A 23,841-nucleotide genomic window follows, 5' to 3' on the forward strand; every position below is an offset into this window, starting at 1 on the left:
GCGCTCTCGTTCCCTCACTATATCGTTGTCTCTCTTGTTCTATCTTTCTGTTTCTCTCCATCTCTCCTTTCCTCTTTCTCTCTCTCTTGCCATCTCCCCTTTTATCTCAATATATCCATCTCTCTCTCTCTCTTGCTATCTCCCCTTCTATCTCAATATATCCATCTTTCTCTCTCTCGCCTTTTCTCTCTCTCTATCTCTGTCTCTCTCTCTCTCTGCATCCAGTGACCCCCCCTACTTCCCTGCCCATAGCTGGGGTGTGTCCCAGTTGGAGACTCTGAGGGCTAAGGGGTTGGAATTTCAGACTACAGCCCTCCCATGCACCCCAGCGCACATGTGCTGTCACTCAATCGCCTCTGCACTCACTGCTCAGAGAGAGAGAGAGAGAGAGAGAGACACACACAGAGGGTTTGGATTTGAGACATTTGGTTCCATTGCATATTACTCTGGTAATACCCTGAGAAACCCTAAGCTTCTCTTAAAACTGGTTTGAGAAAGAGGTGCCACCGTGGTCATTGGGTACAGTACGTGTTGGGGTTCATTGAGAAGATCATATGCTGGCACAGGAGATGGCATCAAGGGGGTTGGCAGTGCTGTGTGTGCTGGTGGCTGGCCTTGGTCAGGTAGGAAATATCATACTACTCTGGTGTCACTCTACATACTTTATGGCCTACACTTTCTTAAATCACACAGAACTGAAGCCATTTCAACTTCAGGCTATAATATATATGCCATTTAACAGACACTTTCATCCAAAACGACTTACAGTTATCCGTGCATACATTTCACGTATGGCTGGCCCTGGGAATTGAACCCACTACCCTGGCATTACAAGCACCATGCTCTACCAACTGAGCTACAAAGGGATACATTTGATATTTTCTCACGGTCTGCTTGTCAGACTTTAACTTGGATGTATATGTGTTATTTAAAGCAGTTTAAATGTGATTTAAGTGGAAGTAGTTTTAGCTGTGTTTGTCCTATATTTCCACAGTGCAGGAGTTAGGGCTGTGTTGGGACACATTTTTAACAGTTTATTTAGTAAATCTATAGTTTATGTTTTAATTTGAATGATATGCTTTGTTTAACATAACATAAACAGATGTTCATCCATAGAAGTGATAAACATCATGTGAAGAGGTGAACGTGGCTATTGGCTAATCTAAACATTTCAGAACCGTTGTAGATCAGATGATGAATACTCTTGTAAATGACCAACGAATGCTGATGTTTTATACATCAGGCGGAAATCGGGGCTCCACTGTTAGCAGGCTTGTCATCAACACCATTATAAGACACATAATGGATGAAATTGTAAACAGACATTTTACTAACATAACTTCAAAACTCATTCAGTCACTAGGGCTGTTTATACATGTAATGGAACCCAGATTGGAGACCTAGACAATTGTCCCTCTGTAACCTCTTCTGTTGAATGGCCTGAAATTATTATAGATGTTGCAGGTTTGCGGCTGAATTAATTTCCAATAGTATGGATAGAAAGACTTCAAACCATTTTTTAAGCAATGACTTTGAATTTATGATGGCAAAGTGTGTAGCCTACTATACGTTTTTATGCTGACGAAGTTCTGAAATGGGTAAGGGCAACTATCTGAGTCACATTTTCTTTATTAGTGTATCCAATTCGAGAACCACATGGTAAATGACATCAGCTGTAGAAGACGGTCGTAATAGATCATTGAAACAGCCGTGGGGAATGCCAGTTAGTCACAGTTTGCAGCCGGCCCTGCGGCCATGTGTCTTACTGTGAGTTAGAGGAACAGGTACAGTTGAAGTCAGAAGTTTACATACACTTAGGTTGGAGTCATTAAAACTCATTTTTCAACCACTCCACAAATTTCTTGTTAACAAACTATAGTTTTGGCAAGTTGGTTAGGACATCTACTTTGTGCAGGATACAAGTCATTTTTCCAACAAATGTTTACAGACAGATTATTTCACTTATTATTCACTGTATCACAATTCCAGTGGGTCAGAAGTTTACATATACTAAGTTGACTGTGCCTTTAAACAGCTTGGAAAATTCCAGAAAATGATGCCATGGCTTTAGAAGCTTCTGATAGGCTAATTGACATAATTTGAGTCAATTGGAGGTGTACCTGTGGATGTATTTCAAGGCCTACCTTCAAACTCAGCGCTTCTTTGCTTGACATCATGGGAAAATCAAAATAAAACAGCCAAGACCTCAGAAAAAGAATTGTAGACCTCCACAAGTCTGGTTCATCCTTGGGAGCAATTTCCAAATGCCTGAAGGTACCACGTTCATCTGTACAAACAATAGTATGCAAGTATAAACACCATAAGACCAGGCAGCCATCATACCGCTCAGGAAGGAGACGCCTTCTGTCTCCTAGAGCTGAACGTACTTTGGTGCGAAAAGTGCAAATCAATCCCAGAACAACAGCATAGGACCTTGTGAAGATGCTGGAGGAAACAGGTACAAAAGTGTCTATATCCACAGTCAAACGAGTCCTATATCGACATAACCTGAATGGCCGCTTAGCAAGGAAGAAGCCACTACTCCAAAACCGCCATAAAAAAAGCCAGACTACGGTTTGCAACTGCAGATGGTGACAAAGATCGTACTTTTTGGAGAAATGTCCTCTGGCCTGATGAAACAAAAATAGAACTGTTTGGCCATAATGACCATTGTTATGTTTAGAGGAAAAAGGGGGAGGCTTGCAAGCCGAAGAACACCATCCCAACCATGAAGCACGGGGGTGGCAGCATCATGTTGTGGGGGTGCTTTGCTGCAGGAGGGACTGGTGTACTTCACAAAATAGATGGCATCATGAGGGAGGAACATTATGTGGATATATTGAAGCAACATCTCAAGACATCAGTTAGGAAGTTAAAGCTTGGTCGCAAATGGGTCTTCCAAATGGACAATGACCCCAAGCATACTTCCAAAGTTGTGGCAAAATGGCTTAAGGACAACAAAGTCAAGGTATTGGAGTGGCCATCATAAAGCCCTGACCTCAATCTTATAGAAAATTTGTGGGCAGAACTGAAAAAGCGCTTGCGAGCAAGGAGGCCTACAAACCTGACTTAAACAATTTAAAGGCAATGCTACCAAATACTAATTGAGTGTATGTTAACTTCTGACACACTGGGAATGTGATGAAAGAAATATAAGCTGAAACAAATCATTCTCGCTACTATTATTCTGACATTTCACATTCTTAAAATAAAGTGGTGATCCTAACTGACCTAAGACAGGGAATTTTTACTAGGATTAAATGTCAGGAATTGTGAAAAACTGAGTTTAAATGTAGTTGGCTAAAGTGTATGTAAACTTCCGACTTTAACTGCAATACACTTTAAGTACAAACACGTACCAAAGAACACAAACCCCCGGACCACCAACAATAGACTATAGCCCAATGCCCACTCTACACTTGAAGGCCCATACATTCACATTCATGATTTGGATTATCCATAGACTTCCAGTAATCTATTTGTAAATGGACCGATGTGAGAGACTTAAAACCACAGAACAAGATCCTTAAAACCTGAGATCCTAGTTACTCTGGTTACATACAGTACATCAGATAACTATTTTAGTTTTATGTGTAAGTTTAACCTATGTGAGTTTGATATGTTACAACTCAGTGAGTGGAAAGTGGCTGGTGAGGATTCACGAACACCAACTACATACAGTATACCCCTATGGGTGGAAGGCTGTGTTGTTTTTGAGAATATCCCTGGGAAAGAAAGACGGTTGTATTGAACTGCCCTGCCTAGAGAGCGTGGGCTCTGTACATAGAGGCGGTCATGTTGGCCAGCAGCTGTTCCCAGATGCGTACTTGATGCCATTTGTCCCACTCAGTAGTTCCCGCTGCGGAAAGAGGAGTAGGCCACTCCCTAAACCATGAAATTAGGGACAAATACGTACATAAAGCAGCAGCTGGTGCTGAGTTCATGCTCATTGGAAGAAATCACTCAGTACAGATGCTCAGTGTCTGAAACACAGGCCTGTTCTGTCTGTGTGGATGCTTTCTGTTTTACACAGACTTGCGTTTCAGGAACAGGAAGGGCCTCAACTACAGGGGCAGACTCAACATTAAAACCACTCTGCCAGTGCACTGTTACCAGAGATTATCTTTCCAAATGACTCTTTCCCAATTCTATTTTCTTGATTGCTGGCATCCACTCGCCTCACCTTTTTCTCAAAGATCTGAGTGGAGGGGCCTTGGATCTTCTCCTCCAATTTGAGGTGAGGAGAAAGGACACGAAGATGAAGGAAAGACAAATTGGGAAAGAGCCACTGTTGTAACGGGCTTTGGTGTTACCTCCATTTTCACCAGCTGAGTCATTGACCAATTAGTGACCCTTCAACGGATAGGGTCTCTTCATGTTGTTAGAAAACAGGTTCCATTTAGTCTTTGTGTTCATGTTCCATTCACAACAGATGTGACAAATATTACATGGAAAAGAACCGAAAAATACATTTTTGAAATGGGACACTTGTTATCCCATCTCATTCAGAGCACCTTATGCCTTGCATCAAAGGATGTTTTCTCTCTGACACAAAAGGTAATGTATTTTTTTTGAATGAGATAAGGGAATAGCAGTGGCAGACAAGGCTGACGGAACAAAAGCAAAGTGTTAATGGGCCCGGTAATGGTCTCTCCTTGTAGTTCTATCATGACCCTCTGAAAGAGGACTGACCCTGGAGTAAATAAGGGGTAGAGGTGGGGGAGGTGGTGGTAGGGGTGGTCTTGGTGGTAGGGGTGGTGGTAGTGATGGTGGTGGTAGGGGTGGTGTTGATGGTAGGGGTGGTGGTGTTGGTGGTAGGGGTGGTGTTGGAGGTAGTATTGGTGGTAGGGGTGGTGGTGGTGTTGGTAGGTGTGGTGGTAGGGGTGGTAAGGGTGGTGGTGGTAAGGGTAGTGGGGGTGGTGGTGGTGTTGGTAGGTGTGGTGGTAGGGTGCTGGTGGTAGGGGTGGTGGTAAGGGTTGTGGTGGTAGGAGTGGTGGTGGTGGTAGGGTGGCGGTGGTAGGGGTGGTGGTAAGGGTGGTGGTGGTAAGGGTTGTGGGGGTGGTGGTGGTGTTGGTAGGTGTGGTGGTAGGGGTGGTGCTGGTGGTAGGGTGCTGGTGGTAGGGGTGGTGGTAAGGGTTGTGGTGGTAGGAGTGGTGGTGTTGGTAAGGGTGGTGGAGGTAGGGGTGGTGTTGGTGGTAAGGGTGGTGGTAGTGTTGGTGGCAGGCGTGGTGTTGGTAGGTGTGGTGGTAGGGGTGGTGGTAAGGGTGGTGGTGGTAGGGGTGGTGGTGGTGTTAGTGATGGTGGTGGTGTTGGTAAGGGTGGTGATAAGGGTGGTGGTGGTAGGAAGGGGTGGTGGTGGTAAGGGGGGTGGTGGTGGTAGTGGTAGGTGGGGTGGTGGGGGTGGTAGTGGTAGGTAGGGGTGGTGGTAAGGGTGGTGGTGGTAGGGTTGGTGGTGGTGTTAGTGATGGTGGTGGTGTTGGTAAGGGTGGTGGTAAGGGTGGTGGGGGTGAGGGTGGTGGTGGTAGGAAGGGGTGGTGGTGGTAAGGGGGGTGGGGGTGGTAGTGGTAGGTAGGGGTGGTGGTGGTGGTAGTGGTAGGTAGGGGTGGTAAGGGTGGTGGTAACGGTGGTGGGGGTGGTGGACCCTTCAACGGATAGGGTCTCTCTCTTCATGTTGTTAGAAAACAGGTTCCATTTAGTCTTTGTGTTCATGTTCCAGTCACAACAGATGTGACAAACATTACATGGAAATGAACAGGAAAATACATTTTTGAAATTGGACACTTGTTATCCCATCTCATTCAGAGCACCTTATGCCTTGCATCAAAGGATGTTTTCTCTCTGACACAAAAGGTAATGTATTTTTTTTGAATGAGATAAGGGAATAGCAGTGGCAGACAAGGCTGACGGAACAAAAGCAAAGTGTTAATGGGCCCGGTAATGGTCTCTCCTTGTAGTTCTATCATGACCCTCTGAAAGAGGACTGACCCTGGAGTAAATAAGGGGTAGAGGTGGGGGAGGTGGTGGTAGGGGTTATGGTGGTGTTGGTGGTAGGGGTTATGGTGGTGTTGGTGGTAGGGGGGGTGGGGTGTTGGTGGTAGGGGGGGTGGTGGTGGTGTTGGTGGTAGGGGTGGCGTTGGTAGGGGTGGTGGTGGTCTTGGTGGTAGGGGTGGTGGTGTTGTTGGTAGGGGTGGTGGTAGTGTTGGTGGTAGGGGTGGTAGTGATGGTGGTGGTGGTAGGGGTGGTAGTGATGGTGGTGGTAGTAGGGGTTGTGGTGGTGGTAGTGGTGGTGGTGGTGGTGATAGTGATGGTGGTAGGGGTGGTGGTGGTGTTGGTAGGGGTGGTGGTGGTGGTGGTGATGGTGGTAGAGGTGGTGGTTGTGGTAGGGGTGGTGGTAGGGGTGGTAGGGGTGGTGGTGGTGGTGGTGGTGGTGGTGATGGTGGTAGAGGTGGTGGTTGTGGTAGGGGTGGTGGTAGGGGTGGCAGTGATGGTGGTGGTGGTAGTGATGGGGGTGGTGGTAGGGGTGGCAGTGATGGTGGTGGTGGTAGTGATGGTGGTAGGGGTGGTGGTGGTGGTAGTGATGGTGGTAGGGGTGGTGGTAGGGGTGGCAGTGATGGTGGTGGTGGTAGGGGTGGTGGTGGTGGTAGTGATGTTGGTAGAGGTGGTGGTGGTGGTGGACCCTTCAACGGATAGGGGGAGTGGTGCTCGTGGTAGGGATGGCGTTGGTATTAGGGGTGGTGGTGGTGGTCTTAGTGGTAGGGGTGGTGGTGGGGTTGGTAGAAGGGGTGGTGGTGGTGGTAGGGGTGGTAGTGATGGTGGTGGTGGTAGGGGTGGTGGTGGTGGTGGTGGTGGTAGGGGTGGTGGTAGGGGTGGTGGTGGTGGTGGTAGGGGTAAAGGTGGTGGTAAGGGTGGTAGGGGTGGTGGTGGCGGTGGTAGGGGTGGTGGTAGGAGTGGTGATGGTGGTGGTGGTGGGAAGACTCCTGAGCCAGAGCTGGGAGAGAGAAAGAAAGGTGACATGATGAGATGAGGAAGTGGTTTCGGTCCTGGTACAACCTCCCTCAGGCTTTAATACAATTCCACGCCAAATTAAGTAACTCTCATCGTCCCCATTAGGTCAGCAGTCATGAAGCTCAGAGGGGTGGTGGTGGTAGGGGTGGTGGTAAGGTGGTAGGGGTGGTAGTGATGGTGGTGGTGGTAGTGATAGGGGTGGTGGTAGGGGTGGGGGTGGTGGTGGTGGTAGTGATGTTGGTAGAGGTGGTGGTGGTGGTGGACCCTTCAACAGATAGGGGGGGTGGTGCTGGTGGTTGGGGTGGCGTTGGTATTAGGGGTGGTGGTGATGGTCTTGGTGGTGATGGTGGTAGGGGTGGTGGTAGGAGTGGTGATGGTGGTGGTGGTGGGAAGACTCCTGAGCCAGAGCTGGGAGAGAGAAAGAAAGGTGACATGATGAGATGAGGAAGTGGTTTCGGTCCTGGTACAACCTCCCTCAGGCTTTAATACAATTCCACGCCAAATTAAGTAACTCTCATCGTCCCCATTAGGTCAGCAGTCATGAAGCTCAGAGGGGTGGTGGTGGTAGGGGTGGTGGTAAGGTGGTAGGGGTGGTAGTGATGGTGGTGGTGGTAGTGATAGGGGTGGTGGTAGGGGTGGGGGTGGTGGTGGTGGTAGTGATGTTGGTAGAGGTGGTGGTGGTGGTGGACCCTTCAACAGATAGGGGGGGTGGTGCTGGTGGTTGGGGTGGCGTTGGTATTAGGGGTGGTGGTGATGGTCTTGGTGGTGATGGTGGTAGGGGTGGTGGTAGGAGTGGTGATGGTGGTGGTGGTGGGAAGACTCCTGAGCCAGAGCTGGGAGAGAGAAAGAAAGGTGACATGATGAGATGAGGAAGTGGTTTCGGTCCTGGTACAACCTCCCTCAGGCTTTAATACAATTCCACGCCAAATTAAGTAACTCTCATCGTCCCCATTAGGTCAGCAGTCATGAAGCTCAGACATCTCTCTTGTGAAACCCTGGCTAGCACCCCCAAATAATAGGAGGCCCAAGCAGCCATAGCTGAGGGGTGGATAGTGAGGTAGATAGCTTTTCATTTAGAGCCTTTGGAACAGTGACTTAGGAGGACCATGAGGGGAACAGGGGCACCTGTCTGACCCTCCACCCCATGGCCTGAGGGATTGTCAGGCATGCTGCCTGCATTCTCTCCCTCTCCCCTCCTGCTCATGCTGTGGCAGTCTGGCTGGCTCACGTAGACACACTGTACCTCCACTCAACTTGCACATGGCTGACTCAGGGGTCTATTTTATATTCTATTTTAGAGAGGCACGTCTCTAAAGCTATGACTTACTGTTAATTGTAAAAGCCTTATGTTTCTGTCTAGATATGTATGAGTAACAGTAAATATGTGTATCTTGCACTGACTATGACCTGCTGCGGTAAATGGAGTGAATTAAGCAAAAATAAATGTTATATCACACAGCAGCTACTACCGTAAAACAAAAATACACATTTCAAACAGAGTTACTACTCTCATGACATACCTCATACAGTTGGTGCAAGCTTGTAATAGCTCTGAAGATATAAAACCCTCACTCTATGGAAGGGCATCAGTCATGATCCCCCTCCATGGCCCACCCATGGTGGGTGGATGGGTGGGTGTGAGAGAGAGACTGAGTACCCTTGACTCAACAGCATGAATTTGAATAATTTAATCCTTGGATACTATAGTAGACAACAGCATAATGTTCTATCTACCAAGCTTCAGTAAATAATTGTCCACTCCATGGGACAGATGTTGGTCTCTTAGCAGCTAAGTTTCATTCACAAAATGATTGGCACACTTTCAAAGCTAATTTTAGACACAACCGTTAGAGAGAGTTCCCAGGGTTCCTTGCCAATGAAAGTGTGACAGTCTTGCTTCAGCTCCTCAGTGTGGGGTGAGTCTGAGCAGTATTTTCGTCACAGCAATTGATTATTATGTCGAAATGTTGCCCCAAACCTTTTGACTGTAAACGTTATCTAACACTGCGAACAAGATCCTGGATGCATTTATTGTGAAATACACACTGATTTTGAAATACAATTTATTTAGGTATTACGCATAGTTGTATATCAAGCTAGGTGTTGATCAGTCCTACCTACTTCAGAGCGCAGTCCTACCTACTTCAGAGTGCAGTCCTACATACCTACTTCAGAGCGCAGTCCTACCTACCTCAGATCGCAGTCCTACCTACTTACCTCAGAGTGCAGTCCTACCTACCTCAGAGTGCAGTCCTTCCTACCTACCTCAGAGTGCAGTCCTACCTACCTACCTCAGAGCGCAGTCCTACCTACCTACCTCAGAGCGCAGTCCTACCTACCTACCTCAGAGCGCAGTCCTACCTACCTACCTCAGAGCGCAGTCCTACCTACCTACTTCAGAGCGCAGTCCTACCTACCTACCTCAGAGTGCAGTCCTACCTACCTACTTCAGAGCACAGTCCTACCTACTTCAGAGTGCAGTCCTACCTACCTACTTCAGAGTGCAGTCCTACCTACCTACTTAAAAGTGCAGTCCTACCTACTTCAGAGTGCAGTTCTACCTACCTACTTAAGAGCGCAGTCCTACCTACTTCAGAGTGCAGTCCTACCTACCTACTTCAGAGCGCAGTCCTACCTACTTCAGAGTGCAGTCCTACCTACCTACTTAAGAGCGCAGTCCTACCTACTTCAGAGTGCAGTCCTACCTACCTACCTCAGAGTGCAGTCCTACCTACCTACTTCAGAGTGCAGTCCTACCTACCTACTTCAGAGTGCAGTCCTACCTACCTACTTCAGAGTGCAGTCCTACCTACCTACTTAAGAGTGCAGTCCTACCTACTTCAGAGTGCAGTCCTACCTACCTACTTCAGAGTGCAGTCCTACCTACCTACTTAAGAGCGCAGTCCTACCTACTTCAGAGCGCAGTTCTCCTCACTGTGTTAACGGGGGTGTTGACCCCCAAGAGGCACCATGCAACTGCTGGCCACAGGGTGAGAGGCCAAGGTGTAAAAGTATCTGGGAAAAAGTCCCTAAAACAGTTAATATCCCTAAAACAGTTAATATATGAGAAGAAAGAGGAGGTGTGCTGTCCTTCACCCTAGCTGTCAGAGGTGACTGATACTAATTGGTAAGATGACTCCTAGGTGTAGCCCAGTCCCTGCTGAACTGGAAAAGAGATTAAGACATTACAGAGCCCTCCTGGGTTTGTTTGCCACCCAGATGGAGTTGAGACCACAGGAGATCAACACAATGATGTTAACTGGGTCTGTCTTCCGATCCTCTTCAGAACATAGCAGGCTCTTTCCAAATAAGACCTCATGCCCCATTCAACAACCTGATCTCACAAAACTAAACAGGAGCACAGTGGTCAGTCCTGGTTCACAAGGCTAGACCGCAACATCTATTTCTCTAATTCTGATAGCATATGCTATTATTTTACTTTAGTTATTCTGCCTGAGCTGTTGTTGTATTCAATCAAAACCAGTAACCCCACAACAAAAAAAGCCAGTTTGAATTCATAAGTTGCAGAGTAAGTTTTTTTGTTGAGTAGAGATGTTGAATCAGGAATTCAACAGGAATGTTGTTTCAGTGTTAACCGCTTCATCCAGTTACAGATTTTGATTGAACAGGGCCTTTGGCCTCTGACTGGCCGTAGCTTGATCTCTGATCTGTGATCAGAGCGGTAGTGGAAGGTGAGAAGGCTTTGCTGTCTAGCCTGGTATGCGAGTGTAAACATCTCTGTATGAGCGTAGGGAGGACTACACCAGTGGCTTAGGGTCGGGGTCAGGAATATAGAGCACTCGAAGATTAGTCGGCTCCTAACTCAGCCTGCACAGGGCACTCATAGTTGACATTCTCCTCAGACGGTACATTACAGCAGCGTGACAAAGTGCCAGTGTGCCATATCCCCAGGCCTAAGGGACAGGGAAGGGCCACCATGTCCCAATACACAATAGTGATTCAATCTAATAATGTATTTCTCATATAAGTGTCTTTATGTATGGAAAGAGCCATGTGAGGAATGGGCTATGGTCAATGTTCCATATTCTGTTTAGTTGTATTAGCATGTTATTACTCTGTAATTACAAGTTGTTACTACAGACTTCATGATTGATGATGAAGAGCTGAATGAGAACAAAAGGTGTTATCTTTTCTGTATCTTTTTAGCAGGCAAATTTGTATATAGACAAAACGTATCTGCCAATATCTGTGATCATCTTGTTACCACTAAATGCTGAGCTTTTTCTCTTAAGGAATGTGTGTTTGAGTGTGTGTGAGGAATTCTGTCATCAGAGCGGATTTGTAAAGTGACCCCCCAACCCCTAGTCAGGTGCAGAGTTGAACATACAGGGGAGTCTGTAAGTGTGAGTAAGAGAGGGTGGGAAAGCACGGGAGCTAAATCCATAGGTGACAGCTGGTGTGTGCGTGTCTGAGTGTTTCTGAGTGTGTGTTTAAGATAAATGCAGAGCGTGCGTGATAGAGAATGAGAATGAACATGAGAGTAATTGTTTTCGCCAGGCATTATGAAACCGGTGTCGTCCAAAAAGTTCTACTTTTGACTCTTCGGACCATAGAACATCTGAGTCATACAGCAAGACAATGATCCAAAACACAAAATAAAGTCTACATGAAAATGGCTAAAAAGCAACAAATTTTAGGTTTTGGAATGGCCTAGTCGAAGTCCAGATCTAATCCCAATTGAGATGTTGTGGCAGGACTTGAAACGAGCAGTTCATGCTTGAACACCCTGTTGCTGAGTTAAAACAGTTCTGCATGGAAGAGTGGGCCAAAATTCCTCCACAGCGACGTGAGAGACTGATCAACAACTACCGGAAGCGTTTGGTTGCAGGCATTGCAGCTAAAGGTGGCACAACCAGTTATTGAGTGTAAGGGAGAAATTACTTTTTCACACAGAGGAATTGGGTGTTGCATAGCTGTTAATTAAATAAATCAAATAAGTATCATATTTTAGGGGTTATTTGTAAACTCAGGTTCTTTTTATCTAATATTAGGTTTTGGTTGAAGATCTGATAACATTCAGTATCAAAAATATGCAAAAGTACAGAAAATCAGAATGGGGGAAAATACTTTTTCACGGCACTGTATGCATATCTGTGTTCCCAGTCATGTGAAATCCATAGATTAGGGCCTAATGAATTTATTTCAATTGACTAATTTCCTTGAACTATGAACTGTAACTCAGTAACATCTTTGAAATTGTTGCATGTTGCGTTTATATTTTTGTTCAGTGTACAATATATACTGAGTACACAAAACATGAAGCACACCTGCTCTTTCCATGATATAGACTGACCAGGTGAATACAGGTGAAAGCTATGATCCCATAGTGATGTCACTTAATAACTTCAATCAGTGTGGATGAAGGGGAGGAGACAGGTTCTCATTTACAACTGCGACCTGGCCAAGATAAAGAAAAGCAGTGCGACACAAATAACAACACAGAGTTACACATGGAATAAACATACATACAGTCAATAACTCAATAGAAAAAAAGTCTATATACAGTGTGTGCAAATGAGGTAAGATAAGGGAGGTAAGGCAATAAATAGGCCATAGTGGCGAAATAATGACAATTTAGCAATTAAACACTGGAGTGATAGATGAAGATGAATGTGCAAGTAGAGATACTGGGGTGCAAAGGAGCAAAATAAATAACAGTATGGGGATGAGGTAATTGGATGGGCTATTTACAGATGGGCTATGTACAGGTGCAGTGATCTGTGAGCTGCTCTGACAGCTGGTGCTTAAAGTTAGTGAGGGAGATTTAGTCTCCAGCGTCAGTGATTTTTGCAATTCGTTCCAGTCATTGGCAGCAGAGAACTGGAAGGAAAGGCGGCCAAAGGGGGAATTGCCTTTGGGGGGTGACCAGTGAGATATACCTGCTAGAGCGCGTGCTACGGGTGGGTGCTGCTATGGTGACCAGTGAGCTGAGATAAGGCGGGGCTTTACCTAGCAAAGACTTATAGATGACCTGGAGCCAGTGGGTTTGGCGATGAATATGATGCGAGGGCTAGCCAACGAGAGTGTACAGGTCGCAGTGGTGGGTAGAATATGGGGCTTTGGTGACAAAACGGACGGCACTGTGATAGATTGCATCCAATTTGCTGAGTGTTGGAGGCTATTTTGTAAATGGCATCGCCAAAGTCAAGGATCGGCAGGATAGTCAGTTTTACGAGGGTATGTTTGGCAGCATGAGTGAAGGATGCTTTGTTGCGAAATAGGAAGCCAATTCTAGATTTAATTTTGGATTGGAGATGCTTAATGTGAGTCTGGCAGGAGAGTTTACAGTCTAACCAGACACCTAGGTATTTGTAGTTGTCCACATATTCTAAGTCAGAACCGTCCAGAGTAGTGATGCTGGACGGGCAGGCAGGTGCAGGCAGCGATCGGTTGAAGAGCATGCATTTAGTTTTACTTGCATTTAAGAGCAGTTGGAGGCCACGGAAGGAGAGTTGTATGGCATTGAAGCTCATCTGGAGGTTAGTTAACACAGTGTCCAAAGAAGGGCCAGAAGTACACAGAATGGTGTCGTCTGCGTAGAGGTGGATCAGAGAATCACCAGCAGCAAGAGCGACATCATTGATGTATACAGAGAAAAGAGTTGGCCCGAGAATTGAACCCTGTGGCACCCCAATAGAGACTGCCAGAGGTCCGGACAACAGGCACTCCGATTTGACACACTGAACTCTGTCTGAGAAGTAGTTGGTAAACCAGGCGAGGCAGTCATTTGAGAAACCAAGTCTGTTGAGTCTGCCGATAAGAATGTGGTGATTGACAGAGTCGAAAGCCTTGGCCAGGTCGATGAATACAGCTGCACAGTATTGTCTCTATTCGATGGTGTTTATGATATTGTTTTGGACCTTGAGCGTGGCTGAGGTGCACCCATGACCAACTCGGAAACCAGATTGCATAGCGGAGAAGGTACGGTGGGATTCGAAATGGTCGGTGATCTGTTTGTTAACTTGGCTTTCGAAGACCCTAGAAATGCAGGGTAGGTGTCATGTCCTGACCATAGTAAGTTGTTATTTTCTATGGTAGAGTAGGTCAGGGCGTGACAGGGGGGTTTTCTAGTTTAGTTTTTCTATGTTGTTATGTTCTAGTTTTGTATTTCTATGTTGGGTTGTTCTAGTTTTTGTATTTCTATGTTGGGCTTTGTTTGAGATGATCTCCAATTAGAGGCAGATGGTCATCGTTGTCTCTAATTGGAAGTCATATTTATGTTGGTGTTTGTCCCACCTGGGTTTGCGGGAGATTCATTTTGAGTAGTGTATGTTTCACCTCTGTGTAACAGTTTGTTGTTTTTTGTCATTCAGTTTATTTATGTATTGCATAGTTTCACAGTATAAATAAAATGTGGAACGACACGCAAGCTGCACTTTGGTCCGCTCATTCCTACGACAGCCGTGACAGTAGGATAGATATAGGTCTGTAGCAGTTTGGGTCTAGAGTGTCTCCCCCTTTGAAGAGGGGGATGACCGCAGCAGCTTTCCAATCTTTGGGGATCTCAGACGATACGAAAGAGAGGTTGAACAGGCTAGTAATAGAAGTTGCAACAATTTCAGCTGATAATTTTAGAAAGAGGGGGTCCAGATTTTTCAGCTCTTTCAGAACATCAGCTATCTGGATTTGGGTGAAGGAGAAATGGGGAGGCTTGGGCAGGTTGCTGTGGGGGGTGCAGGGCTGTTGACCAGGGTAGGGGTGGCCAGGTGGAAAGCATGGCCAGCTGTAGAAAAATGCTTATTGAAATTCTCAATTAGAAGTGGATTTATCGGTGGTAACAGTGTTTCCTAGCCTCAGTGCAGTGGGCAGCTGGGAGGAGGTGCTCTTATTCTCCATGGACTTTACAGTGTCCCAGAACTTTTTGGAGTTTGTGCTGCAGGATGCAAATGTCTGTTTGAAGAATCTAGCTTTTGCTTTCCTAACTGCCTGTGTATATTGAAAAGTTGCATATCGCGGGGGCTATTTGATGCTAATGCTGTACGCCACAGGATGTTTTTGTGCTGGTCAAGGGCAGTCAGGTCTGGAGTGAACCACGGGCTATATCTGTTCCTGGTTCTACATTTATTGAATGGGGCATGCTTATTTAAGATTGTGAGGAAAGCACTTTTAAAGGGAAGATATAGGGAAGACAACAGATTTAAGTGCCTTTGAATGGGGTATGGTAGTACAACCTGGTCTCAGACCATTTCATATTATTATATACGTGAATCCGCGATACTCCATTTAGTATGGCATATTACACTTCGTATGGTATGTATTTATTTGTGGATGTCCATCACCTATGTCGTATGATATGTTATGAATTACAATTCATATTATATGTTACGAATTTGTAAAATGCACATTATGTTAGGAATTTGCTAAAAGTATGATATATTACGAATTCTAGCTAGGTGGCCAATGTTAGCTAGCTGGCTAACATTAGATAGGCTAGGGGTTAAGGTTAGAGTCAAGTTTAAAAGTGAGGTTATAGGGTTAAGGTTAGGGTTAACTAAAAGGGTTAAGGTTAGGGGAAGGGTTAGCTAACATGCTAAATAGTTGTAAAGTAGCTAAAAAGTAGTAAGTAGTTAGCATTTTAGCTAATTAGCTACATTTTAAGGTTTTTCCACCCATCCACCCACCCTACTTTCGTTTTTGCCTAAAGTAACCATCTGCCAAACGGTAACATATCATACTCATTTGAGTGTCCAGGATTTACATTTACTATGATGTAGAATTGCATGAAATGCGCTTATAAAAGGCCAACCTTTTCCCGGGCCCCAGGCTACAAAAACAAATCCCCATGTGTGCAACTTATGCAGCACCTTGCTTTATTACAAAGGTGATTTCTTTTCATGTGTTCCGGTACCTCAGAGCCCTCCTCCCAACAATGCCACCCCCCCCTGCCGGGCTCACTTTTTGTTCCGGCACCTCCCAATTTACAAATTAAGCACTGGAGATGTAGTGTGTGAAACTTGAACCCATGACTCTCCACCCCCTCACCTGCCCCAGCCCAGTGGATTCCACATTAGAGACGGGGCAGTGGGGTCACCATTCAACCACCACCAGGCCACAGAGAGAGGCCAACTGCTGCACCCCTCACCAACTGATATTAGTAGCCACAACACGACTACTAAAAATATAAAAATGTATTTGGGTTCTGTACTCCTTGACATGAACAATATGAATCATGATTTAAATGACTTCATTCATCCAGAAATGTATGGCCCTTACTCAGACCATCTACATGGAAATTGCCATTGAATGAATCGTGTATAATGGAGCTCTTAAATGAATCCCATTCTGTTGCCCCCAGGCCGGGAGCAGCGGCCAAGCGGGCAGGGAGGACCTTAACCCAGCGGTCCTGTATCCATGGAGACAGAGGAGCAGTGGGGGTCTGAGCAGGGTGAAGAGGGACTGGATCATCCCTCCAATCAGGGTGCTGGAGAACAGCAAGCTGGTCCCCGAAAACCTGGTCCAGGTACTGAATCATTCATCTCATATCTATACTGATGGTAGGGCCTCTATACATACATTAACTGATAAGAGTGTTGGCTAAGTGACTAAGATGTAAATGTTAGGGTAACACTGGCACTTTTTGGTCCAGTGAAATTGATCTTACGAAACATGGTATGTAAGATCAGTCACATGGTTATTGTCCAGACAGACAGCCCTTTTAACTGAGCATGAAAGAGCCACGCTGGCCTCTCTGACCTCCAGAACCACTGACCAATCATGTGCTGTTGCTCTCCCTCTCTGTTCCCATCAGTGACCACGTTTTCATCTGGTACTCTATGTGCTGTTCTGTTCACTCTCCTCTCACCCTTCCAAGGAGATTCTCACCCAGACATCCTCCTGTGTTGTTTGCTCCTCCAGATCAAATCAGACAAGATTTTCACCGGAGAAGTGATCTACAAGCTGGAAGGACCAGGGGTTGACCAGGACCCTAAGGACCTGTTTGAGATAGACGATAAAACGGGCTGGATCAGGAGCATGATTCCCCTGGACAGAGAGAAATACAGAAGCTTCACGGTACAACTCACAGGAGAGACATAAGCACCATTGCCTTTGACATGTCAATTATACTATGTCAGCCAGACCCCTTCTTTTGTTTGGGTAACAAGGAATGTCACATGACATAATATCAATGGTAGTATGTCATTCAATGTTTTTCAACTAAACATCTACCACTGCGATTTGATTAAGTTGACTGTCATGGTTGAGTGAGAAGGGAAGTTGCGCACCAGTCTGTTACTATAGTGGGGTGCTTTCTTCGTAGGCCTACATGAGCATCTGAATATAGACCCAAATCAATCACAGTCAATAAGCTGAGAATCGTGTAAGAACAGCAAACACTATGAATGGAAAGACGATGTCTAGAAACATATGAGTAACGTCCTGTTTCTGTTCTCTATAGCTGAAAGCCTTTGCTCTGTCGCCCAGTGGAGAGAGACTGGAGAATCCCTCCACCATTGAGATCGTAGTGCTGGATCAAAATGATAACCGGCCCAACTTCTCCCAGAAAGAGTTTGCTGGATCCGTTTCTGAATTCTCCGTACCAGGTAAACACATGCGTCACCTACACACACTGTGGATGTACACACAGTCGATACACAAAATCTCAACTGATTTGGGTAGTGAACTGAGAGAGTGATTGATGTTGTTTTAACAGGCACATCTGTGATGTCTGTGACTGCGACTGATGCTGACGACCCAACCACAGACAACGCTATCCTGAGCTACTCCATCGTTGGCCAGGAGAGCATCCCGCCTCTCCGCGTCAATAAGACCATGTTTGGCATCAACAACGAGACAGGGGCCATTTACACACGAGACGTGGGGCTAGACCGGGAGGTAGGGGCTCTTCCTTTGCCTTTTCATTGACCCATTATTTAGGTCATGCCCTTTCTGGTTCAACAGAAGCACAATATTTTGAAAGGTGTTTGAAAGGAGAAACTAATTCATGTAAAATAATATACTGTATGTGCCATAAATGACTGTGAACATCTGTGCATTCTTTACAGGTGGTTAAAGGTTTTAGGTTGATACTGCAGGTTGCTGACATGTCAGGCATGGGGTTAACCGGTCTTGCCAATGCAGTCATACATGTGACTGACATCAACAACAATCCCCCACGATTCTCCCCATTCCTGGTGAGTTTCACTGTTTAATCTCTCAGAAGCTGTTAGCTCCCTTCCATTCATTTACTTTATGGACACATCATTCAGACCAGCTTCAAAATATAGACATGCACATTCACATGTGTTTAAATAAACTAAACACAACTACTTTGTGTCTCTGTTTCCTGAATACAGTACACTATGTCAGCTGTGGAGAACAAAGTAGACTTCGTGATTGGCTGGGTCAACGCCACAGACAATGATGAGCCAGGGACAGGAAACTGGGAGACCAAATACACCATCGCCAAGGGCAACCCCTCTAGGAACTTTGCCATTCGCACAGACCCTGTGACCAACGAGGGTATTCTGTCAGTGGTGAAGGTAAGCTATTCTCCATCCGGCAGGGGGACAGGAGGGAATGTGTGGGGGACATTCTGGCTCCATGTTAGAATGACAAACATGACAATCAGGTCATCCAGTTTATATAGAGCCTATATAGAGCCTGTATACAGTAAGTGATCACACACAGTGGTCAGGGCCTTGAAACATGACACTGTTACTCCATCTAGTGGTGACTAACTGAGCTGCAAGTCACCGGGCACATCATTACATTCCGTTAGAGTCCTGTGCTGTGACATATCACTGGCTGTAGCTGGAATTTTCAAGGATGTGACTGACGCATAAAACGGATACAACAAATATATGGAACGGTATGTAGTTTAGTTATTTCTCTAAATGTATGCCAAACCCACGCTATCCAAGTTGTCTATCAAAACCTCTGCCTTTTTTTGTTGTTGTTGCAGACTCTGGACTACGAGACCCAAGAGGTGTATACTTTGACTCTGACAGTGGAGAATGTGAACCCTCTCAGCATCAAGGCCCCCAGGGACCCCGTAAGCAGTGCCACAGTGGTGGTGACCGTGATGAATGAGAACGAGGCCCCACGCTTCAATAAAGACCCCATAGAGATGGTGGTTCTTGAATCTGTGGTCCCTGGCACCGTGCTGGCCAGTAACATCGCCTACGATCCTGATAATGCAAAACTCAAGTAAGATTGGTGCACTGGAGAACTCTGAATACATAACAATATACACTGCTCAAAAAAATAAAGGGAACACTAAAATAACACATCCTAGACCTGAATGAAATAATCTTATTAAATACTTTTTTCTTTACATAGTTGAATGTGCTGACAACAAAATCACACAAAAATAATCAATGGAAATCCAATTTATCAACCCATGGAGGTCTGGATTTGGAGTCACACTCAAAATTAAAGTGGAAAACCACACTACAGGCTGATCCAACTTTGATGTAATGTCCTTAAAACAAGTCAAAATGAGGCTCAGTAGTGTGTGTGGCCTCCACGTGCCTGTATGACCTCCCTACAATGCCTGGGCATGCTCCTGATGAGGTGGTGGATGGTCTCCTGAGGGATCTCCTCCCAGACCTGGACTAAAGCATCCGCCAACTCCTGGACAGTCTGTGGTGCAACGTGGCGTTGGTGGATGGAGCGAGACATGATGTCCCAGATGTGCTCAATTGGATTCAGGTCTGGGGAACGGGCGGGCCAGTCCATAGCATCAATGCCTTCCTCTTGCAGGAACTGCTGACACACTCCAGCCACATGAGGTCTAGCATTGTCTTGCATTAGGAGGAACCCAGGGCCAACCGCACCAGCATATGGTCTCACAAGGGGTCTGAGGATCTCATCTCGGTACCTAATGGTAGTCAAGCTACCTCTGGCGAGCACATGGAGGGCTGTGCGGCCCCCCAAAGAAATGCCACCCCACACCATGACTGACCCACTGCCAAACCGGTCATGCTGGAGGATGTTGCAGGCAGCAGAACGTTCTCCACGGCGTCTCCAGACTCTGTCACGTCTGTCACAAGTGCTCAGTGTGAACCTGCTTTCATCTGTGAAGAGCACAGGGCGCCAGTGGCGAATTTGCCAACTTGGTGTTCTCTGGCAAATGCCAAACATCCTGCACGGTGTTGGGCTGTAAGCACAACCCCCACCTGTGGACGTCGGGCCCTCATACCACCCTCATGGAGTCTGTTTCTGACCGTTTGAGCAGACACATGCACATTTGTGGCCTGCTGGCCGTCATTTTGCAGGGCTCTGGCAGTGCTCCTCCTGCTCCTCCTTGCACAAAGGCGGAGGTAGCGGTCCTGCTGCTGGGTTGTTGCCCTCCTACGGCCTCCTCCACGTCTCCTGATGTACTGACCTGTCTCCTGGTAGCGCCTCCATGCTCTGGACACTACGCTGACAGACACAGCAAACCTTCTTGCCACAGCTCGCATTGATGTGCCATTCTGGATGAGCTGCACTACCTGAGCCACTTGTGTGGGTTGTAGACTCCGTCTCATGCTACCACTAGAGTGAAAGCACCGCCAGCATTCAAAAGTGACCAAAACATCAGCCAGGAAGCATAGGAACTGAGAAGTGGTCTGTGGTCCCCACCTGCAGAACCACTCCTTTATTGGGGGTGTCTTGCTAATTGCCTATAATTTCCACCTGTTGTCTATTCCAGTTGCACAAGAGCATGTGAAATGTATTGTCAATCAGTGTTGCTTCCTAAGTGGACAGTTTGATTTCCCAGAAGTGTGATTGACTTGGAGTTACATTGTGTTGTTTAAGTGTTCCCTTTATTTTTTTGAGCAGTGTATATGTTTGTGTACTGTATGTGTATCAAAAAGGAAACTAAAACATTACTGTCATTTCCATCAGGTATGACATACTCAGAGATCCTGAGGGATGGCTTATAATCAATCACGAGACTGGAGAAATCACAGCCAGGACACCGTTCAATGTCCGCTCCCCTCACGTCAAGAACAACATTTACAATGCAGTCATCAGAGTCACAGACACAGGTGAGTATCCTGAGTTAGCCACTGCTTCACCTCACGTAACTAGAGACATGAGGTCAAGCAGGAAGTGACAGTGAATAATGATGTCCTTTCCTCCTAGATGCTGGTGGAATCTCGACCACAGCGTCTCTGGTGATCACGTTGCGGGAGACCAATGACTTCTTCCCTCAGCTGTTCCCCCTGATGGGGACGGTGTGCAGCGAGTCAGGCCGGGAGACATCTGGTCTGTTCCTGAGTGCTGTGGATGAGGACCTGCCCCCTCATGCTGAACCCTTCACCTTCCAACTGCAAGACATCAATGTGTCTGCCAACTGGACCATCATACAGGTCAATGGTAAGGACTCTATATAGCAAGGACAGGACTAGACACTCCTGAAGTCCATGCAGGATGGGTTTTGGAGTAGTGTGCTGTGTCTTCTCATTCCATCTCCCTCGCTCTCTGTGTTTGTGTCGCTCTCTCTCTCTCTCTCTCTCTCCAGAGACTCATGCAGTGCTGCGACCCCTGGTAGAGCTGGAGACAGAGGAATATGCTGTCACTGTGTTGGTGACTGACTCCGGCACCCCTAGTCTCGGTGCATATGCTCAGGTCAATGTGACTGTGTGTCTGTGTGGGAAAGACGGTGAATGTAAGACCGAAGCTGCTGCCATATTCGGAACACGAGTTGGCGTCAGCTTCATCGCCTTACTGGTCATCATGGCCAGCATCGCACTCCTGCTCTGTAAGCTATACCTCATGTAAACCCTCACAACACCTGAACAAAGCACATCGCTACATGAACACACACATTTTCCCAAATGTTTCTGTGCAGTGAGATGGGTCTCTGTGTTCTCAGTGTTGCTGCTCCTGGCTGTAGCCGTGGGTAACTGCAGACGGCATCATATGAAGAAAGGAGAGGGGCTGCTGGTGGGGGAGTCAGACGAAGACATTCGTGACAACGTCCTGAACTATGACGAGCAGGGTGGTGGAGAGGAGGATGAGGTCAGACAACATAACACGTTACAGCTGGCAGAAGCCAGTTATCTGGTGACGTCGCCTCTCTTGTCCTATAGACACTTCATACTCCTCCTTTTCTCTCACTAGAATGCCTTCAACATTGACCTACTGAGGAACCCAGTGGATGTGGGACCACTCCCAACATCCTTCTACCCTCCCATCTCTGGCATCCCCAGGGGAAAGCAGCCACTCAGGAAAGACTACCCAGATAACCTGCCCTCTCCCTCGTATCCACGGAAACCCCCAGCGGACCCCACTGACATTGAGGACTTCATCAATGACGTGAGAGAGAGGATTCCATCATGGCCCTGGCCTGTTGTTAGTCAGTTGAAATAAGAACGGTCCAAATCCCCAGAGAGAAACTAATGTATTTCTTGCCTGTGTCTCCCCACAGGGCCTGGAGGCAGCAGACCATGACCCCAACGTCCCTCCCTACGACACAGCTCTGATCTATGACTACGAGGGTGATGGCTCCCTGGCAGGCAGCCTGAGCTCCATCGCCTCAGCCAGCTCAGACGGCGACCAGGACTATGACTACCTCAACGACTGGGGACCACGCTTTAAGAAACTGGCCAACATGTACGACCCACGCTAAGGAGACTGCCCTACTGAGCTTTCACCTCAGATGCCATTCATTTTCTCCTAAACTCTACCTAACTCCCTATTCATAATCATACATCCTCCCTCTTCTGCGTGAAGCTGAAACCTGATATCATCCTCTCGGTGTAGGACAGGGTAAGATCTTGAATGATTGGCAGAGGTTTAGAGCAGATCTCTGTGTTCCTATTGCTTCTCACGTTTCCAATTGTCTCCAGCAGCGCTTTAGCTCAATTCTTCAGGCTCTTGTGACATTACATATTGTCCCTCTCTTTGCTACTGTAACAGGTCACCGTTGTCATTTGAGGGACTTTCCTGGGTACTGTTGATATTCTCCTCACAAGTTCAGTGAGTTTGACAGGTTTGATGAGACAACCAGAGAGCATTCTGCAGCATATGAATGGTTCACCTTTTGCTGAGTGGGATGTGTGTGTGTGTGTCTGCAGAATGGAGAAGGAAGGGAAGGAAACATGGTAGAGCATACCAATGAGAGAAGAGAAATATGCACTGTAGTCCTCCAGTCAGTCAGTTCAACCATAGAGCCACTTTAACCACAGTGGCGTTACCAGTCAGGTGTGTTGTCTTGGAGGTTTCTCTAATCGTTTTTGGTTTGTGGAACATTTTTTTATGTGGGAGGAATGTAGAGAAAGGTTGACCATGTATTGAACAGTGATAGCAAAAAGGGCTAAGCCTGCTATAAGGGAGACAGAACATCTGTGGGATTAAACCCATGTCTGGTATTAAGTTTAATACTGTGTGTGACCACTACCACTTGAAAACATTTTGATTTTCTAAGTGATGTTAATGTGTAATGTTTTCCTTTTTTATAAATATTTTGTACATACATTTTCCATTTATCTCAAATTTTTTTCCTAACAATATTACATGAATCCTCAACTCCTAAATCAAAATTCACTTGGAGGTCTATACACGCATTTGATAGTTTGTTAATTAACTCTCCTGCCATTTCAGTTTGACACCTACATGTATAACATTTGAAGCCAATAAGCAATTCCATTACATTTGAGGAGATATGGTGGACAGTTTTACTTCCAACATACGCAATACTCAAACTCCTGTGAGAACCAATGGTTTGGGTGTGACATTTTTGTTTTCTTGATTGACATGTATAAATTGTTTACAATTTAGATTTTACTGACATCTTTACATAATACATAAAAATGTTTCAAAGCAGTTGTCTCATATTACTATTCCTTTATAATACTCAAAAAAATAAAGGACAATTTCATATTG

The 23,841-nt window shown here is 46.2% G+C and overlaps 1 protein-coding gene across 1 annotated transcript; it reads left to right on the forward strand.

The window, feature by feature from the left end:
* The first annotated feature begins 358 nt into the window (after nucleotides 1-358).
* On the forward strand, nucleotides 359-23,781 carry LOC106562164 (cadherin-15). Its single transcript, XM_014126849.3, has 14 exons — nucleotides 359-623; nucleotides 16,322-16,486; nucleotides 16,882-17,037; nucleotides 17,423-17,567; nucleotides 17,678-17,859; nucleotides 18,030-18,158; nucleotides 18,321-18,506; nucleotides 18,929-19,173; nucleotides 20,857-20,999; nucleotides 21,097-21,330; nucleotides 21,476-21,715; nucleotides 21,830-21,975; nucleotides 22,078-22,272; nucleotides 22,385-23,781. Exons 1-14 carry the CDS (start codon nucleotides 555-557, stop codon nucleotides 22,583-22,585), a joined length of 2,436 nt encoding a protein of 811 aa, XP_013982324.3. The 5' UTR covers nucleotides 359-554; the 3' UTR covers nucleotides 22,586-23,781.
* Nucleotides 23,782-23,841: the final 60 nt, after the last annotated feature.

This window comes from Salmo salar, chromosome 11, assembly GCF_965601325.2.
Source record: "Salmo salar chromosome 11, fSalSal1, whole genome shotgun sequence".
NCBI classification, from domain to species: Eukaryota; Metazoa; Chordata; class Actinopteri; order Salmoniformes; family Salmonidae; genus Salmo; species Salmo salar.